General features: G+C 49.4%; 2 protein-coding genes across 2 annotated transcripts in view; both read left to right on the top strand.

The window, feature by feature from the left end:
* Positions 1-15623, top strand: part of LOC122379212 (protein bark beetle-like) — a 30312-nt gene extending 14689 nt beyond the window's left edge. Inside the window, exons 14-32 of the mRNA XM_043361219.1 lie at positions 73-290; positions 1900-2007; positions 3189-3315; positions 3625-3760; positions 4117-4326; positions 4630-5415; positions 5762-6670; positions 6959-7077; positions 7352-7490; positions 7685-7941; positions 8463-8674; positions 9022-9252; positions 9535-9659; positions 10868-10993; positions 11954-12079; positions 12353-12482; positions 12793-12997; positions 13357-13610; positions 13899-15623. Of these exons, the coding sequence (XP_043217154.1) occupies positions 73-290; positions 1900-2007; positions 3189-3315; positions 3625-3760; positions 4117-4326; positions 4630-5415; positions 5762-6670; positions 6959-7077; positions 7352-7490; positions 7685-7941; positions 8463-8674; positions 9022-9252; positions 9535-9659; positions 10868-10993; positions 11954-12079; positions 12353-12482; positions 12793-12997; positions 13357-13610; positions 13899-14447 (4967 nt within the window). The 3' untranslated portion in view covers positions 14448-15623. The remainder of the gene's footprint in view (positions 1-72; positions 291-1899; positions 2008-3188; positions 3316-3624; positions 3761-4116; positions 4327-4629; positions 5416-5761; positions 6671-6958; positions 7078-7351; positions 7491-7684; positions 7942-8462; positions 8675-9021; positions 9253-9534; positions 9660-10867; positions 10994-11953; positions 12080-12352; positions 12483-12792; positions 12998-13356; positions 13611-13898) is intronic.
* On the top strand, positions 14622-21370 carry LOC122379211 (selenoprotein W-like). Its single transcript, XM_043361217.1, has 5 exons — positions 14622-14625; positions 17700-17767; positions 17987-18064; positions 18375-18491; positions 20994-21370. The coding sequence occupies exons 1-4, from the start codon at positions 14622-14624 to the stop codon at positions 18456-18458; spliced, it is 234 nt and encodes a 77-aa protein (XP_043217152.1). The 3' UTR covers positions 18459-18491; positions 20994-21370.
* Positions 21371-22412: the final 1042 nt, after the last annotated feature.

The following is a 22412-nucleotide window of genomic DNA, read 5'->3' as shown; positions in this document are numbered from 1 at the left end:
CCTTTACAATTGAAAATGAGTTTTGCGAAAATGAACCCCATCAATTTACGTCACTGACCCCCTCCCTCTCAGACTGCCTGGTGGAGGAAAACGGCGAGTCGGGCATCCACTACAACCCGTCCCTGATCCGACACGAGCAGCGGGAGCTGATCGGCTGGGCCGGGCTGGTGCGAGAGAGACGCGTGTTTCTGCCATCAACACCGGCGCGCATCGAGCTGGACCTGTATCAGCCCACCTACCTGATCACTGAGGGATCGGACGAGACCATGGAGAGAATCTTCCATGTCACGGTGAGGGAGCTAGTAGAGTCGTCTGTGGAATGGGATAGACAAGGTGCGGATATCCTGAGAAGTGGATAAAGTTTTTTTTTTTAGTATGTACCGTCCGGAGTTTTAGCTATCTTGTTAGCCAGTGAAGGGTCTTTGTGGAAATGTCAACCTTGGGGTGGCTGGTTGAAGTATGTAAATGGTCGAGGAGCCTGTAATTGACAGATTTTGATGGGCTTGTTTGTGTGTTGGTTCATGTAGCCCGCATAATTAATGTTTTTTTTTAAGTGAAAATGATCGTTTTGAAAGCTAGGTAATCATGGTCAATACTCAATATAGTAGATCTTGCGTTACACCGGATGCCTAGATGCAGTGCGTCACAGTCAGACTAAGCTAGAGATTCTATTAACCCGCGCCCCGTAGGGGGGGGGGCCGAAACGGCCCCCCCTGTCCTTTTCGGTCGATATCTCCTAAATGGCTGGAGATATCGCCACTAAACTTTCAGGACCCCTCCGGGCATCAATTTTACACATTGTGACCAAAAATTTTTCCAGAGGCTATGATAGGTTGGCCACAAATGACGTCAGAGTGACGTCATGTTCTGTCATTTTCGACCGAAAAAAGACCTTCGCGAGAAGACCTGTCAGGACTACAGCTTTGAAGATACAGAAAAATGATCAAGACATAAAAGGTGTAGAATTGACAGGGCTACAAAACTGCTATCTCGAATATTTGAAATTTTTGAGTTTTGACCCCCAAAAATCAAAAAAGCATTTTTTTGGATATATTCGCCAAAAAATCCAAAAAGTTTTTTGAGTTTCAAAAAAACCGGAATATATGTGATAGTGCCTACCGTCTTCTATCTACATACCAAATTTCAGATCGATACCTCGTTTTTTGGCCAAGTTATAGCGAAAAAACTGTTCAAAAATGATGACGTCAAATTTTCAAACTCAATTTTTGGCAATTCTAGAACTCGTAGAGCAAAACGAAGACCACCATTAGACTCCCCGTGACGAGCTGCATCGAATCGATACCCATTTTATGCAAAAACATCAACTTTGAAATTTGACCTAATTTGACCTGACCTTGACCTGACCTTCACCAAAACGTGACCTAGGCTGGCCCCAAAGGCTGCCTAACCCACATAATCGCATTTGTCATGTAAAATGGACCATAAAACATGTATCACACGACACATTCATATTGTGACCCCCGGTGACCTGACCTCGCTGTGACCTGACCTGGTATCAGTGACCTCAGATAGCAAAGTATGTGTTTGACGAACAATGTACCATCGATGGTTTTCAATAAATTACCAATTTACTCGCTTTCACAGCACATTTCTTGAATTGCCTGTGAACGGTGAAAATCTGACCTTTGACCTGACCTGTGACGTCATCGGTTTGACCTAAGTCAATGAAATTTGGTCACAAGGTAGTTCCCGGGTGGGGCTATCGAACGCCGTTTGAATTTTGAAAATCGGCCGGTAACTTTCCGAGATCTTAGGGGGGGGCCGAAACGGCCCCCCCCCCCCTACGGGTGGTAGGGTCCGCCGGTAGCCCTACGGGGCGCGGGTTAACCTTTATCCGATCTAACGCTCTCATCACGTGTGACCCCTCTCCATTGGCAGACGTCCCGTGAGAACCTGATCGGAATCCAGGTGCTGAACCCGAGCCCACCGGACTCATCCGAGGACATCCACATCTACGACTTCTACCAGATCGAGCCCTCGGCCGTGGTACGGTTTGAGGGCCGAGTCGGGGCCGGTGGAGCTCATTTTTATTGGAAGTGTCTCTTTTGTTACGAGCGAGCGAGCGCAGCGAGCGAAGCGAGTCTTTTCAATATAACGGAAAAATCTCAGTATGAGCGGCCCGGCCCGGCCCGGCCCGGCCCGGCCTGTAACGCTTTTGAGAGGCTTATATCTCAACAATCGCTGGACCGATTTGCCTGCGGTCTTTTTTGCTGGGTAGCCCCATCCCTTCTACCCCGTAATTGACTACTTTTGATACATCACAGTGACCGTCGTGGCACGTGCCACGTGAAAAGTCAAGGGTGTTCAAGCTGTTTTGCAAAAGTAGTGATTTTGAGAGGCTCATATCTCAGCAGCCGCTTGGGCGATTGTCTTGCGGTAATTTTTGTAGGGTAGCTGCATCCCTTCTACCAAAGGTCGGATACTTTTGATCTATGTGAGTGACCCCTACTGCACGTGCAAAATGCAAAAAGAAGAGGTGCCAAATTTGTTCCCATTTCAATAACTCAGTAACTACTGGGGCGATTTCGCTGAAACTTGGCATACAGGTAGGCACCCACCAGGCAATGCATTCTCATGTGTTGCGGTTATATAGGGTGCTAATGCACGTGCGCACGTGCAGGGGGCGCTTCCAGATCTCGAGAACGGCTGGGCCGATTGCGCTCAAATTTGGTACACGGTTGGGGACCGGTTAGTAGGGTGCCGTGCAAAAGTCAGTTTGGACCCCGTTTGCACGTGCGCACGTGCAGATTGCCGCTTCCAGATCTCAGGAACGGCTGGGCCGATTGCGTTCAAATTTGGCATACCGCTAGCGACCGGTTAGAAGGGTGTTTTGCACAAGCCCCGTTGGAAGTACCCTTTCGCCCTTCCGCACGTGCAGGGCTCACTATATCTCGCTCGCTCGTTCTTCGCCCAAAAGGCGTTTTACTGGTAGCTAACCAGTGGCATGATGGAAGATGCTGGTTATATGTAAACATGTTGTGATGATAATGGGTGTTCATCTAACTTAATTATTAATCACGGATTGAATACCTATTCGATTCACCCTACCGTGTGGTTAATTGTTTTCAAACCAACACCGTATAACCCTGGTCTCGTAGATAACCCATTATGCTGCGATGCCTAGAGTGTGATGCCTCGGTAACCAAAGGTGGCCGTGTTTTCTCCAGATCTGGCAGCTGCGCCGCGACTTTCTGGCGTTCCCGGTGAGCTCTGCCAGTTACCAGATCACGCTGCGGTACATGACCCGAGGCCCGGCCCGCGGCGGAGCTGTACTGCTGTTCACTGCGATCAGACGTGAGTACTGCAACACCCAGGGGTCTGAGGGATGATGACGCTCATGCGATACATTATTGGGTTTGCAGGCAGATGATTATCTGTTTCGGGAAGAGAAGGCCTGGAAATTTGCCGTCGTCGTGCACTTGTAGATAAGCTTAAGTGTGCATTTGCTGATGTGTACTGCTTTTGTACTTGCCTTCTGATTTGATGTGTATGTATTATATTGGTTCACTCTCTTTTTTTGTCGTTGTACATAACGCTCCACGCCGAACGAGTTTTGTTCCGCTCAGTTCTGACGCCTATTCCACGGCTCGTTTGTGCTTTCAGGTTCGGATGTGCGGGAGCTGCGTCCCACCTCGCTGCTACGGTACGAGGAGGAGCGGGGACGGGTGCCTCGGCTACGGCTGCACAACACTCTCGTCAGGAAAAACCGATACGGACTGTCGGCACTGTTCTACAGCAGGTGTGTAGTTGGCTGGGAGAGTGGAGGTAGATGGGAGGCAAGGATGGTGTCACGAGACGCGGCTGTAGAATTATGCTGTTGGCGAGTGTTGTGTGATGCATATGTTGCATGCGTAGTGCATGAAACTCGACGCCTGAGACGTAATTTGACGGGATTCTCAGTGAGATCGGCGTATTTTCATTAGCAGACACTACAGGGGCTCGGACACCCTATCGAACCATTTAGCTGTCACCCAAACAACTATTATATCTGCAATATCATCAGCTTATGGGTTTCCAGCTCGGTTCCCTCTGCCCCCACGCATTTCAAATGACGTTTGTGCGCTGTTGACATGATTTTATTTACTATGTCTATAGGTACCGTGGCGATCTACACGAGCTCTTCCTCCGAAAATCGAACGTCTCTATCGAGATGTACGATTCTGAGCTGTCTGGTAACCGCGAGGAGGCGGTGTTCTACCTGTCTCCGTTCAGGGAGGACGTGTCCCATAACATCTCCGAGGTGACCACCGTCATCAACAGGACGCGGATCGACAACAACGGAGCCGGCATCAGGCAGTTCTCCAGGTGGGTGGCTGTGTTTTACTGCGGATTGGATGTGCTTGGTGAATTTGACACCCGATTGCGAAAGCCCAAAAGTTCAGCTAGCATGAAAAATGCTTAGCCTCCGGCAGAGTAAGCAGTTTTTGTTAATGTTTTTTTTGCGGTTACTTTCATCGTAAAAGCTTGTTGCTGGCTTCGTTGATGTCCACTTAGGTATAATAATTTGTTCAGTCAGCTTTTAACTCATTTTGTGTAGGCATCGCATGATTTCGTTTCACGAAAAAAGGTGACGGTTAAGACTTATCTGACACGTATTCCTACCGACAGGGACCTATGGCTGTCCAACAACCTCTTCCACTGGGTGTTGGACAACACGACCGTCACGTCCAACCGGCGCGGCGGCCTGGACGTCTCTCTTCCCTACGTGTGGCGCTACAACGAGAACTTCACCCACTCCTTCTACGTGGCCGACTGCACCTTCTCCGGCAACCGCGACTTCCAGGCCGTGGTCGGAGGCCACTTCGCGAGACTCCAGATCCTACGAAACACTTTCCAGGATAACATCTGTAATGGAGGCCTGCTAGCGGTGCGTGGCATGGAAAAGGAGCTGCTGATTTCTAGGAACGTGATCCGACGAAACACGGGAACTTTCATGGTGGAAGTGGCTGTGGACAGTCAGTCAGAGATTCTCGGCCACGTGACTGCCGAGATCACCCGCAATGAAGTGCGGTTCAACGAGCAGCCGCTGTCCGGTAGGGCGGTGCACGCAGCTCCCAGTCACGTGCTGGCAGTGCGCGGTGTACAGCGCGTCAATGTCACAGAGAATCTACTGGGCCGCAATCAGATGGACTACGAGTTCCTGGCTGGGACGCACTCGTCCAGTCTGGCCACAGAACTGGTAGCTAGCCGAAACTGGTGGGGGACGAGAAACCCGCATGAGATCCGCGAACGCATATTCGACTTTGATGACTGGAACAGCTATGCGATCGCGCGATTCAGTCCGTTCCTGTCGAGGGATTCGCTGGATGCGCCGGAGGAGTACGAGTACGAGCAGGAGCACCAGCCCGACCTGGACAACCTCGGCGGCAGGATCAGGGGCAACTTCACACTACGGTGAGTTGGTTCAGTGGCAGCCGAGGCAGGGGATAACCGTAAAAACTGCTTGATAGTCGACTTGTGTATTAAATTTTGCTATTGCGGCATTCTTACATAGTGCAACACTCCCCTTGATAGAACTTTAAATTGTTAGCTTCTTGTTCATCGAATCAGATTAAAATCGAAACTGCTTGTTATAAAAATACATACTCGTAAGATTGTGAGTCTGCACTAACACAACCATCATCCAACCCCGATAGCTGTCGTGATGTAAGGGATTGTTACGTGTCTTTCCCCAACTTCAGTTGATCCCCATTCACCTTCAGTGCCGTCCGTAACTGACTCACCCCTCTCTTATCGCCAGGTACCGTCCACAGCCGTACATCGTCCGCTCGGACATCACCGTCATGCCGGAGGCTACGCTGCGCCTGGAGCCGGGCGTCACGCTCGAGTTTTACCCGTCCGTCGGTCTCCTGGTCCTGGGCACCCTTCTGGCTGAGGGTAACCCTCGCCAACGCATCACCCTCCGTCCCCTCACCCGGGAGCTGCAGCACTTCCGCGTGGGCCGCGCTGTGGCCCAGCGGCAGCTGTGGGGCCACGACGAGCGGCCCGCCAGACTGAGACTGTGTACTGCTGGGAAATGTGGAGGCTCGGAAGGATTTCTGGAGCTGTTTAATGCCACCACGGTGCAGTGGGTGCCGGTGTGTGACCGACGCTTCTCCGACCGGAACGCGGAGGTTGTGTGCCGCCAGCAGGGCCTCCCGTCGGTGAACGTGCATCTCCGCCGAGGAAAGCGCACAGAGTTCCACGCTGGGTCCGTCAGTCTGGTCACTACCTGGCCTGAACCTCTCGAGTGTTCTGGACAGGAGGAGAACCTCGGTCAGTGTCGACTCCGTATGACGGGCAGACCGGGCGAACCGGCTCCCCGCTGCCACTGGGAAGACGAATACGTGTTCATCGCGTGTGGAGCGGCAGACGCCAACGCCACAGCGCGCGCCTGGGGAGGCGTGAGGTTCTCCACGCCCACATTCGAAGTGCAGTCGTTCTTCGAGAGACTCCACGACGTCCACACCCACGGCCGCGGTCGGTCACGTCAGTCGCGTTTGAGGTTTGTGGATGTTCTCGGCGCCGGGTGGCTGCATGGGGAGAAGTCGCCAGCGCTGCTCAGCGTGGCCATATCACCTGACGTTCGAGCCGTGAATGTGACCGGCAGTCTGAGCGACGGCGTCACCGTGGTTAATCCAACGAGGACACTCGACTTCATGCACCTCTGGTGAGTAGCGCTACCGCTTGTATGATGTCCAAAGTTTATTTTAGACTCCTGGCAATTTGATAGTGTCATCCATTGACTCTTGCTTATGGCCTTTAATTAGTTACAAATTTTTGTTTATGGATGTTGATGATGAAAATCCTTTATTTTCTTGCATTTTAGCGTGGATTATCTGAAACTCATCTTAATATGTATTTCACGAAGGAAATCACTTGTCACCATTTACACGTCCATGCCCATTTCCCGGTTCTCGCTTCGTCTCTAACCCAACCATCCCGTCTGTGCTCGCAGGGTGCACAATAACCTCGGTATCGGCCTGAACACCATCATGCTGACTGGCGAGGCCCGAAGCTCGGGACGAAGCTCGTTCGTTCCACTGCAGGAGGTGCCCGTCCCCTACAACCTGTTCGGTAAGTACAGACAAGCCCTGACAAAGGACTAGGTGTCCCCATGGACGGAACGGTAGACATGTGGAACGTAATCCTTATCTGAAATTTGGCGCTGCTGCTTATCGTTTGAATTGTTTTTTTTTCGTATTTCGACAGATGCAATATACACGTATAGTTAGCATGGAGTCGACGTGTCCCGTTCCCTTCAAGCGAAAGTCCAGGAGAGTCGCTTACATATTTATTCCAGATCACTGCCTTGCGGCTCCTTCAATCGTTCCACGCTGCTTTTCCGCAGGCATGGTGGATATGTGCGACGCCCACAAGGAGATAGTGGTCCAGGAGAGGATACTGCTCTACTACAAGTACGACAACAGGCCCGTGGACTGTGTCAAAATCTTCACCTCGTCGGCTCGCATCAAAACGTTCGGATTCAGGTATGTTCGCGTCGCTCGATTCAACGCAAATTCGCCTGTCTCGAATGGGTTCCAATTCAATCACTGGTTTTGTAGTGTTCTGTACCAGAGCATCATTTTTTTCGGTAGATGCGTTTCAAGCTTTTTCCCGACTGTAACTATGTCGCTTATTAAATTGCCGGTGTTTAACCATTTTCGGTTTCACTCTTTCACAGATTGCTGCAGTTCAACCTTGTCAATTCAACCGATGAGCCACTTCTGACACCGGACTACATCCGGCTGTACGACGGCGACATATATAACGTGACGTCTCGACAGATGGCGCAGCTGTCGGTGGGCTCGTCTGATGGCGCGGTGTTCCATGTGACCAATGAGACCTCGATGAGCGTTCAGCTCCACGCCAGCGGCGCCGGCAGTCGGCATGGATTTATCGCAGAAGTGGTGACGCTGCCAGTCTCCAGCATCGGATTCAGTGAGTTGAAGTGTAGTGTGGTTTATTTTTTACGTAAATATTGAATAGAAGTAGCTCCGCTACCATCCTTCTTCACTTCACATTTCTTAAGAATTTCTTTCTTTCTTTCTTTCTTTCTTTCTTTGATCCATTCTGACCTCACCGTTCCGTGTTTTCATCCTCAGGATAAAAAAATCCTTCTCCTCCGCACCGCAACCCCCTCCGGGCTGGACAGGCAACTTTATCTCATGCGGGCTGCTCCCTTGGAGCAGCACCGCTGCTCCCGAGGGAGCGCACCTCGTAGCCGGGTGCAGTGAGTACCTTGGGGCTGGGTGGCCTGTCCTCTGGACGGGCTCAGCCCCGGTGACTCACTAGGGTGCCTGCCCAGACCAATGTCTCCCCCTATATACTATCATCCTCCCGGCTCTGAAATGGTCTAATTGGACCGAAAGAGCCTAACCCAACAAAAACAAAACAAACAAACATTCTGACCTTCGACGTGTCTTTTCTCTCACTGTTTGTTTTTGTTTTTTTTTTCTCAGGCCGTTATGTGCGCCACAACGTCTCCTACTCTGACATATCATCCAACGAGGGCGGCGGCATCTCCTACATGAACGCCGGCGAGATCAACCCGACGCTGACGCTCGAGTGGAACCGGCTGATGGACAATGGTCGGAGGTTGTACGGCAACTTCACGTCGAGCCGCGCCGCTGTACTGCTGGACGTGCAGAACACACAGCATCTCTACTTCACGGTGAGGGGAGAGGGGCAGCTGGAGCTTGGTGGAGACGGGCGGGGTTGTCGCTAAAGGGATGGAAGGGATGCTGTGTTTGCGGAAGGAGTGTAAGAGACGGGGCTGGCTGTCGCTGGAGGAAATATGACCTGGGAGCTGTGATTTGAGCGAGAGAGCTGAGAATGCATATGTTTCTTGACTTCTTAATCTGTTATTCTTCGTTTGACGTCGATCGTTACAGAATCTTGTATTCCATTTCGATGTGATATATGGCTATTCGTTTTGATTTATCATGTTTCAGTAAAAAGCGATTCGCTAGGGTGTGTTTCTGGCTGCTTACGCTCATGCATTTTCGCTCCCTCCCACAGAACAACATTATCCAGCGTAACCAGGGCGGTCTGCACATCCGGGCGGACTCTAACGGTCTGGCCACGGCGCTGAAGGCCTACATCTACCTGAACCTGTTCGCCGACAACCTGAGCTGGTCCACCCTGTATGTGGAGGGTCGCAAGACGTCCCCCTATCAGGAGGCCATCCTGTACTACAACTACTTCACCCGCGCCAACTGCACCTTCCAGAACGTGCTGGAGTTCAACCAGGTAAACGGACGACAGACATATCGGCTCACTTGATGCTGGGATGGGATGCAGATATGTCGGTAAAATTTTAAAGACCTTGTCTCTCTAACAGTCAGTCATCGAAATATGAAGCTGCTTCTATTCATTATTGTGTTAATATTTTCGCGACAGCTGTTTCGATGTATGAAGACCAAGAATCACCGCTATGATATTGTGAGGCAGTACTCACACAGTCTTAAACAGACAGATCCAGCAGAATGTATGTAAAGCTTCCACTGAGCCGTTCTTTACCGTACGCCTCAGGTGGTGGCCAACTTCAGCTACAACCTGGTGCACAACAACCGCGGCTTCCACATCATGAAGGTGTCTGGGTTCGAGCGGGTCCACCTGCCCATCTACCAGAATTTCGCCCACAACGGCTTTATCATGTAAGGACTACGCTTGAAACTTACCGCGCGTTAGCCAGCATGCGATGAGACAATTCAGTTATATCAATTGGCGCGACATTGCTGATCATTTATAAATTTTTCGACGCTCATTTTAATTTCCACAAGTGATTCTATTTAACCCTCGCACGACCAGGCCATTTCTCATAACACGAACGACCAGGGGGGGGGTTGTTACGACCCCCCCCTGGCGTTTCGAAACGGAAGGTCGTAGAGCTTAGCGGAAAAAACCAACGGATTGCTCTCAACGAGATCTCGCGATTGGTGGTATATTTTTTGGTCCTAGGTCAACATTTGACCTACTTTTGACCGGTCAAAGGTCAAATTTTCGGAAAAATAGACTTTTTTCAACTTTCGGCGGCGATTGCGGCAAAACGGTTAGAGATATCGACTTGAAACCTTCACTATCGTGTTCCTTGATCAATTCTCTATCGTTTGGTATGTATTTAGTTTCCCTAGCTCTAAAAATGGCGCGTTGGGAGCGCCGGAAGTCGGCAAGGTCACAGTCGGCGGCAGAAATTCGAAAAATCAAAATTTAAATTTTTGAAATCTGATTGTATTTTTGGATTTGGGAGGTCCATTTGCTCCCTATAGAAGCTAATATTGCTGCATATTCCCATTGAGGTGACAAGAATTAGCAAAATAGTGGTTCGGGCGCTTTTCAAAAATAGTACCGGACGCTGTTCCTCTTGTGACGTCATAGCTCCGTGACCTGACCTGACCCGGTCAAATTTCTTATACCATATGATAGCCAATACTTGCCCCAACATGCATGGGAAGTTTCATCACGATCCATCAACCGATGTCCGTACCACCGGCAGGAAACCTCGGGCGTTGGCACTCAGTTTGTGAAAATCCGGCCGGAGGCTGTACCTCTTATGACGTCATAACTCCGTGACCTGACATGACCCGATCAATTTTTTTTCGGCAAAAGATGCGCAAAGGTTGCCCCAGAGGGCATTGAAAATTTCAGCCCGCTACGACAAGCCGTTTAGCGTGCACTTCGAAAAAACCTCAGGGGGGGGGGTTGATACAACCCCCCCCCCCCCCCTAGGCGTTCTAGGGTTAAATTGGTAGTGTGCTCCGAATCCCTAGCCACGCCACAACCTATGTTACATCAGTTACACGGTACCAGCACTGCCGAATCCCGGCCGTCCCTCCGCTAACCGTCACCCACCTCCTACCCCCAGGAACTACGCTACTGACCGGGAGGAGCGTACCACCGTGCTGGCGGGCAGCGCCGGCCAGCAGTACGCCGATAACGTGCTGGTGAACATTGACAATGACTACGAGCTGGTGACCATCAACCGCACAGAGTTAGTGATTTGGTACAGGGAGGGTCACAGGCGCACCGCTGGGCTGGTGATTTTGGGTGACTGGTGGCTGCTGAAGGGACAGGGAGTGGTTGGCATTTGGAAGGAAGGGTTGGATGATTTCTTGCTTTTAGATTTGTCAATTAGCGTAGTTGGGATTGTTTCGGTGTATGTGCTTTTGTATGTGCATATCGCTGATAAGCTTAGGTAGGATGTCGTTTATCTCACGGGATGTTTCTTGCTCTTCTCAGATCTTTTTCAATAGATTTTATTGATGCACTTAGCGGTTTTTTCTACATAATGCACTGTGTACTTAATGTGTGTGTGTGTCGATACAGGAATGCTGCACTGGCTTTTGGTACCCCTGGGTGGCCCATCAGTCCCTCTTGTTCTGGTAAATATGGGAACTCAATGGTCTGACTGCACTTCTGCACAATGGCGTAATGTCGAGTGTATGCCGCCACCGGTTCGGGTTTTGGTGGCACTACCGGTGTATTTTGTACGCATCAGTCTGTTTACAGAATCCTTCGCCCGTTTTGCCCACAGGGAAGATCTTAAGATTTCAAACTACAGGTGAGGCCTCCCTGCATCTATCATGCATCGCTAAGCATTTGTGATAACTTTGGGGCTAATTCAACAGTCAGTTGAATGTGTGCATTGTGCTCAATTAGTATGCTACTGCGGCTCCAAGCAACGTCAAAAGTATTTGTCATGCGCACTTGCTGAGTTTTGAGACCATTCCGTTACCACATTGACGTTCGTGCTGTGCGTCCTGCTGCTACTGTGACAAGTTAGAGCTGCGTGAAGCTACCGTCTGTTATTGTCTGGTATGATGACTCTATGATGTGCCTTCCTTCTGGCGCCGATGTTATTACTTGTCATTTATATATCGTATTTACTAAATGTCGGTTCCTCCTGTGTCTAACAACCGCTAACCATCTGCTCTCGTCTCTGTGCTTCCAGGTACGAGGTCTGGCGCACTCCGCTGGACGCCCGTCACAACTGGTGGGGCTATAACGAGACTCTGGCCATCCAGGGGCGGATCAAGGACAAGCTGGACGGACAGGGCCTGCTCAGAGTCGACTTCAGGTAACCGCCAGACCCACCGTCTCTTGAACGCTAGCCTCATTGTGGCGCGGGATGCTGCGGCTCTGTTTATTCGAATGCCTAGCTTTTCTTATCTTTTCTTAATAGTATCGGTCGATTCGTGCCGTAAGACACTACGAAACGTGATCGAGCTAATTATGTTTAAATTTTACCATTCTTGCTTTTTTCGGAACGTCAATACGATTGCGATGATCGCAATGCCTCGATAACGTTGAATCTCCACTGTCCGTAACCTTGGACCGTTTCGTCCGGCAGTAACTTCCACATGAACAACCGTTCGCTGCTGAGCGGCAAGTGTCCGCCGGGCTGGACCCTGGTCGACACCACCTGCTTCATGTACATGCCGGCGCCGATGAACTTCACTGAGGCCAAACAGTTCTGTCTGGTAAGTGCGGGGTCGGACGTGACATGGCGACTAACGAGAACTACCTCTACATTGTCTCTGGCCCCGTTGTAAACTGAGCATTGAGTAAGCTTGTTGATGACAGAAGAAAAAAAAAACGAGAAGATGCGTGAAACCGCCTCGTCTTTGTTCTAATCTCTGTAGGTCGTACCTCACTCAGCTGACTTTCGGAATCCCACTGAAACTTCACAGTAACCTGTGACCACACTCAGACCTCTGTCACGTCCCTCTGTTATTGAGCTGACCTCGTGTCCTATGTGACCTCTAACCTCGCTCCCGTCTCCCCCCACAGGACGATAACGCATCGATGCCCTACCTGAACACCGACTACAGCGGCCTGGTACGATACATCCGCGGCCGACAGGATCGCTACAACTGGCGCCTGGACCGGGTCTGGGTCCAGCACCTGGACATTGTGGAGGGCTGCAGCTACTTCGTGCAGCAGCGCGTCGTCACCGGACCCTGCGAGCTGCAGCTGCCCTTCCTCTGCGAAATGGGTGTGTATATGGGGAGAGGGGGAGGGCGGTGGCTCGATAAGTAAGGTCGGGTTGGGATGGGGATAGCCATCAGACGACGGTAATGACAGCTGCGATAATCCATTCAATGGGTTTTATTGTCAGCTAAAGCTTTTACTAAGAAGATAGAGCCAGAGTGGTAGAAACATAACGTACGCTGCTTGAAATAAGGAGCTAAAAATGTGTGACTATCGGACGCGTGTGTTTTCTTCTTACTCGTATATCTATGAAAAATATAATATTTTTGGTCAATGGTATCAGTATGTGGCATCGGGATGCTATCCATTGAACACCCAGCGTATACTATTACCTCCGCGTTGACATGCCTGCCCCCCCTGCAGACCCGCGTGTGACGGCCGACCCGCTGTCCTGGACCCGTGACGACGTGGTTATCGGAGTACTGGGCGCCGGAGCGGCCGCCCTGCTCTTCCTACTGGTCATCTGCGGCCTCTGGGTGGCCAAGTCGCGCCACAGACACAGGGAGAAGCTGCACAGGCGCAACAGCATCCGCAGCAGTGTGCGCAGTACGCGCTCCCTGGCCAGCAGCTTCTCGGATGTGTCAGGGGGGACCGGAGGCTACCGACGCCGGCCCAATGTGAGTTATAGCGGGATGTGCTGAGCTGTGTGGTTGGGGGCGATGTGGTGGAGTGATGGTGGTGCTGGATGTGTTACTGTTGCTCGACGGACGAGATATTCGTGAAGCCTGTGGTTTTATTCGTTTTGGGTGTTTTTAAATGCTATGTCTTATGCTTACTAGCGATATTTTTGTGTTTCTCAACCATCGCATGTGGTTAAACGTAAGTGTCCCGTGTTTTCCCATAATCACTCTTTCTTAGTCCCTCAGTCAGGCCTCTATTTAACTCTGGTTACATCTGCTTCACAGCCGAACCCGATGCCAGACGGCGCCACCGGCGGCAGCGTCGACTCGATCGCCAAACCGTCGTTCGACGAGACACACTCGACCACCACCTTCGACGAGCGGTTCGCGCACGACCCGCGCCTCGAGAACGCCAACGCCGACGCGCTGGCTCGGCCCACATTCGACCTCGGTTATGAGAACCGCGGCTACCTAGACCGGTCAACATTCACGTCCCGTGTGCCGTCTCCCTTGGAGCCAGCGGGAGCGGGTGCAGCCGTCGACAGTTACGACCAAAAAATGGCCGTCGAGCTGGACGACTGCAAGCCCAGCTCGGTGGCAGATGATTCGGGCGCCAGTGACTCGACTCTGGAGTTGAAGAGACCGTTTGGTGACGAGGATGCGGCCTCCGACACAGTGCCTGTGTATGAGGGTGTGCCGGCACGCGGTCCAACCCCGCCAGCAGCGACGGTAGCGCGGTCAGCGGACCCGTTCCCTCGCTCCGCCAGTCTGGCGTCGGATGACTACTTCCAGCAGGGAAGGACTCGATCGCAGCCGCTGGAAACGGCCATGTGAGGTCAGACGTGATAGGGCTGAGTGTGACGTCACACTGAAGTTACTCGTGTGATGTCAGGGTTAGTGGTGGTGAGACGGCCAGTGAACATGGCGCGACATCTGTGATACGAGTAGTTCCGGTGACCGCCGCCCGTGGCGCTGTAGAAGCGTAGTAAACGGGACTATCGCCCCAGCATGGGTCAGACGAGACATTCCAACCATGGCTGGGTGGGACAATCATGAAGAGACGCTACTAGATATATTGAGTGTCTTTTTATATACCATCATTCATCACTGCCTGTTAGAAAGCAGATAGTGTCGCTGATCTGCTCAAATGATCTTGCTGTGTGCGTGAACGATATGATTGGATCTCATGTCAGCTGGCTTGCTTGGTGGGAGGCGAGGTAACATCGACTCCATGTTGTTCCAAACTCATTGTTAAGAATTGTTGGTGAGAGTGTCTTATCATGCTCACACCAGTGGTAATGCGTATCTTTTGTAGTTGAACTGTCCAGGCCTGTGGTCACAGATCCTTCCGCCCATCACGACTCGCTGAGTCACGAATCACGACTCTCAGAGTCACGAATTCCCAGTCCGTCCTGCATTGATAGTCATGTGTGATATGTGAGCCGATAATGTTTTGCAGCAACTGATCGTAAGTAATGTAATGAATCATTGAATCTGGATTGCTTACGGTACCATGAGTTGTGGATAGATCTTCCTTCAAAACGACCTCAGAATTGAAAGTCTTCTCGCTCAAACCAAGCTGTTGGTTTCAAACTGTATATATGCATCGTACTCTCATCGCAATATGTCGATTTATACACTACGATTTATATTGTTTTTATATAGCTTGTACCTTCCGTTCTTTCTTGCATGTTCATCATTGTGTATTGTATTGAGAGTCTCTGCCGATACGGTTAATCGTCACGTTATAGGTACATTGCGCCTCTGCTGCTTACTCGACCCTTATAACCAGTCCTAAGACATAGTGGCTATTCAGTTGATCTGACTTCCGTCCTGTACCGGTGATTACTGGCTGAGATCAGTTTGCCGGCCGAACCAATATTTTCCCGTCGGGCCGGTCCGGTCAATGGCACATCAGCCTAGGACCGATCTACGAGGCAAGTTTGAGAGACTGGCCAACTTACTGTGAATTGCACATTTTGTATGAATATACATCTACGATGCTAGTTATTGCATTGCCTTTCCGTGTATAATACATCTACGAGTTTCGACAAACGAACCATCAAGCAACGTTATTTACTTTAATGACGATGAACGTTTACGAATAGTTTGCGATTACAATATCTAAATAAAGCAGCGGAATATATTGAACGCTTTAATGCCGGCTGACAGATGACGAGTACTTCTTTCCTGGCTATCTAGCGGTAAAAAAAAAACTGAATTCATCCTGTAGCCGTGTTATCTCATATTCTACATTGATGAAACTGGGCGAGCCTATGCGTCGATGATGTGCCGGTGCAACGATCATCAAGGCCGTATAGTGAGAGTGGATCATCAGCGTCCACAATTTTGCAAGACTGGAGAAAATACCTTGATGTCCAGGTGCCCGAGCAATTATTTGTTGCCATGACGACGACATCAGCAGTGTTTGTTTGCTATTTGTTGAATATTTGGCTGAAATGGATATTTTCAGGGCCCTGTTCATGAAGTCGGCGGTCGCTGCGGCCGGCCGCAGGTTCTAAGCCCCGCCCATTTTTGAAACGTCATCACTCACTCGGCCGCAGCAGCGTTCCATGAACAGCGTCTGCTGCCGAAATAGTTTCCGACAATTGTTTACAACTGACGCACACCGCTAGGTAATTTGTTTACAAAATCGTCTCCATGACAACGCGGCTTGCGCCTATTTGACTTCAGTGCGCCAAGTTCAGTGCAATTAGTTTTCTTGCGGCTCGGCGGTCGCTGGATCGCGGCCGCAGAGATCACAGCGGCCGCAGCAAGGTGACGTCATACATTCGTCATACTACATGAGCCCCGCCCCTTTTCGTGACGTAACAACCCGGCTGACCGCAGCGACCGCAGCGGCCGCAGCGACCGCCGGGGTTCATGAACAGGGCCCTGGTTAAGCGAGGTTATTATTTCACATTTCTTTTCAGTTAAACTTGAATAATCAGCAAGGCCAATATTAAGTTTGGATTATCCGTGGTCAACTCTGCAAAACAATGAAGGACAAGTTGAAAATCCATGTTATCTACTGGTAAGACTAAGATGCCTTTCAAATTATATCATAATGGCAGGAGTCCGTTATTCATTTGACCTCCCTGGAGTGAGCCATTGTTTCCGTAAGATGACCCTCCCCTCTCGGTTACGTCCCAGATAAGTGCCAAAGGCTTTGTTTTTGGGCCTAACTATGCCACCTGTCGGGTCGACCTTTGTTATATTGGATCTAGTCTAGCTTCGATCGATTGTGGCCGTTGACAACGTCTTTTTATAACGGCTTCATTCTGATGCCAAAATTATGCATGGGTAACTTTACTAGCAGGCATATGCTCACCTGTATTTATGTTATTTATGATTATTATGCATCACGTCGATGCTTTGAAGACAATCGCTGAGAGCCGCTGAGATTCGTATTGGATTCACTCGAAGTGATTTACTTACACATCCGTCCCTAGATGGCACTAGTAGTTGAGGCCTGAAAGGTATGCTGTGCCGGAGCGCCCGGCGCTACAGATTTTCCGTGTATTACCTATCTGTAAGAATCTTGGTATTAACCTACGTAAGCTAATGCCAAGACGTGGCCGGAGCTGCCAAATGCCATCTGGCTTGCGGAGTGCGTCAATTATTCAGTCTACAAATTACGATGATGAAAGCCGTGTTATGTTAATGGCCACTTCAATGTCCCGTTCCGATAGCCGACCTCCTAACCCTTCTTCAGTTGACAGCAAAAAAGGTTATCTTATGTCGATCCTTCACCATGTATGTACTTTGCTGTGCGATCGGGCAGAGTCGGACCACCAGGTTCTGAAAATGAATATGCTTCCGACAGCGGATCATATTTCTTACATCACATTTTATTTTGTTCCATAAACGGCCATGTTTTATTTTTTATCAGCCGTTTGACGTCGTACTTTCACGCATATCATGTGTCTCTGTCTGTAGCTGTAATGCTATACTTCGTCCTAGTCCATCATCATCAGTCAATTGAAAATATCCTTTCGTTTTTGCTTTCAAATGTATCCTACTGACATTTTCTTGCCTCAATCCGTGTTATTTGACATTGTTAACCCCATTCCAGTGGCGCCTGAGGATACGCCCCAAAGTTCCGCCGTATCAAGGCGGAACTGGACGGGGCCTTTCCGAGGGAGCTGGACATCGTAAGTAAATGATTGATGTGAGGTCCGTTCACTTATATTTATCGCTTTAGGCACAAAATGATTTAATATTACACATTTCCTTGTTTTTTTATGCATTGCTAGTTCAAACAGCCCGTTTTTTCTTTACATTCGCGCTTAGTAAATATTCGGTCATCGTAATTACGTCTCAGGCTTCCGCATGTTGCCTCGATATCTCAGACGCGTTGTGTGCCTTTCCAGACTGGTGAGGGAACCGCCAGCGTCACTGGCTACTTCGAGGTCCAGATCGTCGGCGGAAAACTTCTGCATTCCAAAAAGGTAAGCGACTGTCTTATTGCTGAAAGTTTATAGTCCACGTTATTTGCTATGATCTGGTTATCAAAGTGAGACTTGAGAGGCAGGTGCGACTCGGTAAGTTATCAGTGCTGTTTTCATTAGTTATGTTTATTGTTTTTATGTTATGTAATGTAGATAACATAAATGATAATTTTAATTATGCACAATAGTTCAGATGGGCATGATCAACGATGTTTCACCACCGTGTCTAAAAAACAGCATTGTCAGCATTCGAACGTGTTCTCTATTCCGACCTTGTCTTTTCTCCCCCCTACCCCCCCCCCCCCCTCAGAACGGCAATGGCTACGTGGACACCCCAGAGAAGATGAACCGCATTGTGCAGGGGATCAAGGACGCGCTGGCAGCTGCCTGCTGAGTGCTGATCATTCCCCGAAGCTGATGTGAAACGGTCAGTCATGCCGTATCTGCCGATGTTTTCAATAAGCCATCACTCGATTTAACCCTCGCCCGCACATGCCATTTTCCCATCCTAGAACGCACATGGGGGGGGGGGTGCCACACCCCCCCCCGCGCCATTTCGTTCCTGTTGGAGATAGAGCTTAGCGGTAAAGACCAAAAAGATTCTTTGGGAAGAGACAAATCCAATGATACCCAGTTTTACCTTCTCAGGTCAGTCATTGACCTTCCAGGTCAGGTCAAACTAAAAAATGTTGCTGTTTTTGGACACCGTTGGATATCAAGTGCGCTGCTTATCATATACCGATGACGATGCCGTTTTCTGGTGCCAAGCCAGCTAGAACCTCTTTGTCACACTACTCGACCAGGTTTTTGCTGCTGAGGTCATTTCAGGACAAGTTAGGTCAAGGTCAATTATATGTGTTTGTATGTCTGTGTGTGTCTGTGTGTATACTGATGTGTGCACCGATTGTTTGTGTCCATATTACATGAAATCACGATCTGAGAAGCTTTTACCAAAAATGCAGTAAAAAAACTTCACAAAAAGTAAATTCCGCTTGCCTAAAACGCAATTATCTTAGATGACCTAGGTTGACCTTGACCTTGACCTTGACATCTGTACATCGTCGAACAACATGTTCCATGATAGGTGGGAGGTAAGACTGGCAAAAAAGGCCGAAATCAAGGTGTCAAAACCTCACAAGGCCCATAGCCAACGCAAGATGTTGAGAATTGGCCATTTGGGTCATGACATGACCTGAAAAACAAGGTCATATCTCCGAAACCAAAAACCACAGAAACTTGAAATTTTCAGTGGACATCAAGAAAGGATAGAGGAGCACGTATACGAAAAATCAGCCTTCTAGCTCTAAAAATGTTTAGTGCAGAGCAGAAAGACTACCTGGGGGGGCAACCCCCCCCCCCCCATGTGCGGGCGAGGGTTAAACGTTGCATTAGTTTCGTGCGCATGAGACATACAACATTGGATAACTATTGAGTGTCATACACACTATATGATCTCAGGCAGCTTTTGCCAAATTGTCAGGGAACTCAGATTTGTTTTTCAATAGAAAAACACAATTCTAAAGAATAGTGTTTTAACTATTGACAACAAACCTTCGGTTGCGTATAACTATACCTACATGTATGTTGCTTGCATCGACTATTAATTATCTGACGCATGTCGCTTGTGTGTCAACGAATTCGTTAATTATTAAATATCACTGAATGTAATTACTAATCTATATTATAAATCCTAAAAAGTCCGCCGTCGGGGTAACGCCCAAAAACACTTATTGCAAAGCCGTCGATTGACGCACGAGGGTGAAATTTTCACGGCTCGTGGGTCACGTGATTCAACACGTCGTATTGAATTTTGGGCACGATGCGGCCGGGGGTGCGCCCGTGGCGCGTGCTCATGTGCGCCATAGGGTTAGCATTAGAATCGGCAAAAACAAGCTATTGCTCGGGAACGGTAAGGGCTACGGTGGTGAAATTTTCACGCCAAGTCGAGCGCCTGCACTCATTTGTCGTATTAAATTTTCGAGGGGGTGGGTTCAGCGGTGTGCACGTGATGGGGCCGCGACCGGTGCCGAGCAGAAGGCACGTGCTTTAGGCTCAGTTGTTCGCTTAAAAAACTGAGTGAGAAGCATCAGAGCCGGGAGGTCATTGACCTTTGACAACGAAGGCCGACACAAGGCACTGCTCGCCAAGAGGATTCGCCAGTAAATACAATTAATTTGTTTTTGCAATATCTCAGTCGTTTCTGGGCCGATTTAGCTGAAACTTGGACTGTCGGTGGTAGTGTACATAGTGTAGTGTAGTGTAGTGTAGGGTAGGGTAGGGTAGGGTAGGGTAGGGTAGGGTAGGGTAGGGTAGGGTAGGGTAGGGTAGGGTAGGGTAGGGTAGGGTAGGGTAGGGGTAGGGTTGGGTAGGGTAGGGTAGTGGTAGGGTAGGGTAGGGTAATGTAGGGTTAGGGGTAGGGTAGGGTAGGATAGGGTAGGGTAGTCTAAGGGTAGGGTAGGGTAGGGTAGGGTAGGGTAAGGTAGGGTAGGGTAGGGTAGTGTAAGGGTAGGGTAGTGTAAGGGTAAGGGTAGGGTAGGGTAGGGTAGGGTAGGGTAGGGGTAGGGGTAGGGTAGGGGTAGGGTAGGGTATGGTAGGGTAGGGTAGGGTAGGGTTGAATTGAGTAACATCCTAACTTACAAAGGGCTCGAACAACTCTCATGCATCACCATCATACTTTACAGTTCAATTAAAAGCAGTTACCCAGTTCTACACAAATGATACCAATAAAAATGCAAGTTTATACACCCAAACTAATGCATCCGTTAATCATACATATCAAAACATACAGTTATCGCGTAAACCTGTACCTCTAGTTGTAGTTAAAATATACAAAAATGTTTATGCTTGTCTAAATCTTATAAACATTTACATCATTATACGAATAAGCGAAATATCCTGCCCCTCCGCCTGAACAAATGCCCGCTTGCAGGTGTGTCACGGTGAACAGTGACGTCACAGCCACAATGACGTCAGCCGCAGAAAGCCCGGCTGGCGGCGGACCGATGACGGGCTGAGGCGGCACTGGCTACCGGGGAAGCGCCGCTGCTTCAGCGATTTTCAGACGATTTTCTGTCCGATCATCCGTGTTTCTAAAGATGTAACCGCAGACCTCAACAAGATTCAATGATTTCAGAGTAATTTGGTCCGTCTTTCACAACGTGATTAGCCGTAAATCAGTTTCCAATTTATTTGCAATCGAGACATTCATGTGCCTGTGTTCTTCATGATAGCAAGTCTATCCGCATTTACGTAGTGATTGCTTTACACATCGATTAGTTTCCGCAATAAATCGAAAGTTTGATGTCATGTAGTCTATACTCGTATGTTTGGTGTGTAGCTGCAGAACCACTCAATGTGGTAAATCGCTGCAGGCATCATATCAACGCCTACGAGTATATCACCAGCGTGCGTGCTATGTTACACCTCTTACTGCCACCATCTCGCGCTTTGCCCGTGAAATAAGCACGCATTTTATCTGGCATTAATTCAGCTTCTTGCAACTGAGGCCCCTCCCCCCAGCATATTTTCTTAATTAGGTATATTTCCTTGTCTCCCAATGGAAACCAAAGCCAAGCTTTGTGATGAATAGGTAGGTATCTATTAACCCGAAATCCCAAAAACATTTTCCGAAGACAAATACGTAGAAGACAGACGCATAATATGTATGCTCAGGGCTGTAATTACCTAGATAGCTTTATAGCTCTCCTTCATCTTTCCCGAGATGTGATAAAGAGTGTGTGCCGTGTGGTCAGTAGGCTGATCCAAATACACTAACATAATTCTATATAAGATATATTTCGGGCTGCAATAACAAAGGACAGACTTATTCAGATGTGAATGCATATTGACGTTGGATGAGAATGTGCTTCAATACAATCATCGATGGCCAAAAATCATGGCTAGATATTGAGCAATGTAGATGAATGCAACTATTTTCAAGAAGAAGCATTTTTTTCCAAACAATATGGGAGCATGAAGCCTTATTGATCAACACCGAGTGACCCGGTCGGACAAAACGCACACTCTTCCCGGCTGGGTATATCAGTTATAGCCAGACGACAGCTTGGGCGGGCCATATTCAGAGCTGGGAGCCTTGTATCCAGAGCTCGGGACACTGTATCCAGAGCCAATGTCGCTGTAGCTGGAGCTAGGAGCACTGTATCCAGAGCCAATATCGTTGTATCCAGAGCCAATGTCGCTGTAGCTGGAGCTAGGGCCGCTGTAGCTGGAGCTAGGGCCGCTGTAGCTGGAGCTAGGACCGCTGTATCCAAAGCTAGGAGCGCTGTATCCAGAGCTAGGGCCGCTGTAACTGGAGCTAGGGCCGCTATAACTGGAGCTGGGGCCGCTG

This window comes from Amphibalanus amphitrite, unplaced genomic scaffold (assembly GCF_019059575.1).
Source record: "Amphibalanus amphitrite isolate SeventyFive unplaced genomic scaffold, NRLGWU_Aamphi_draft 000073F_arrow, whole genome shotgun sequence".
NCBI classification, from domain to species: Eukaryota; Metazoa; Arthropoda; class Thecostraca; order Balanomorpha; family Balanidae; genus Amphibalanus; species Amphibalanus amphitrite.
The sequence above is the reverse complement of the archived record's forward strand: the minus strand, read 5'-3'. Positions and strand labels throughout refer to the sequence as shown.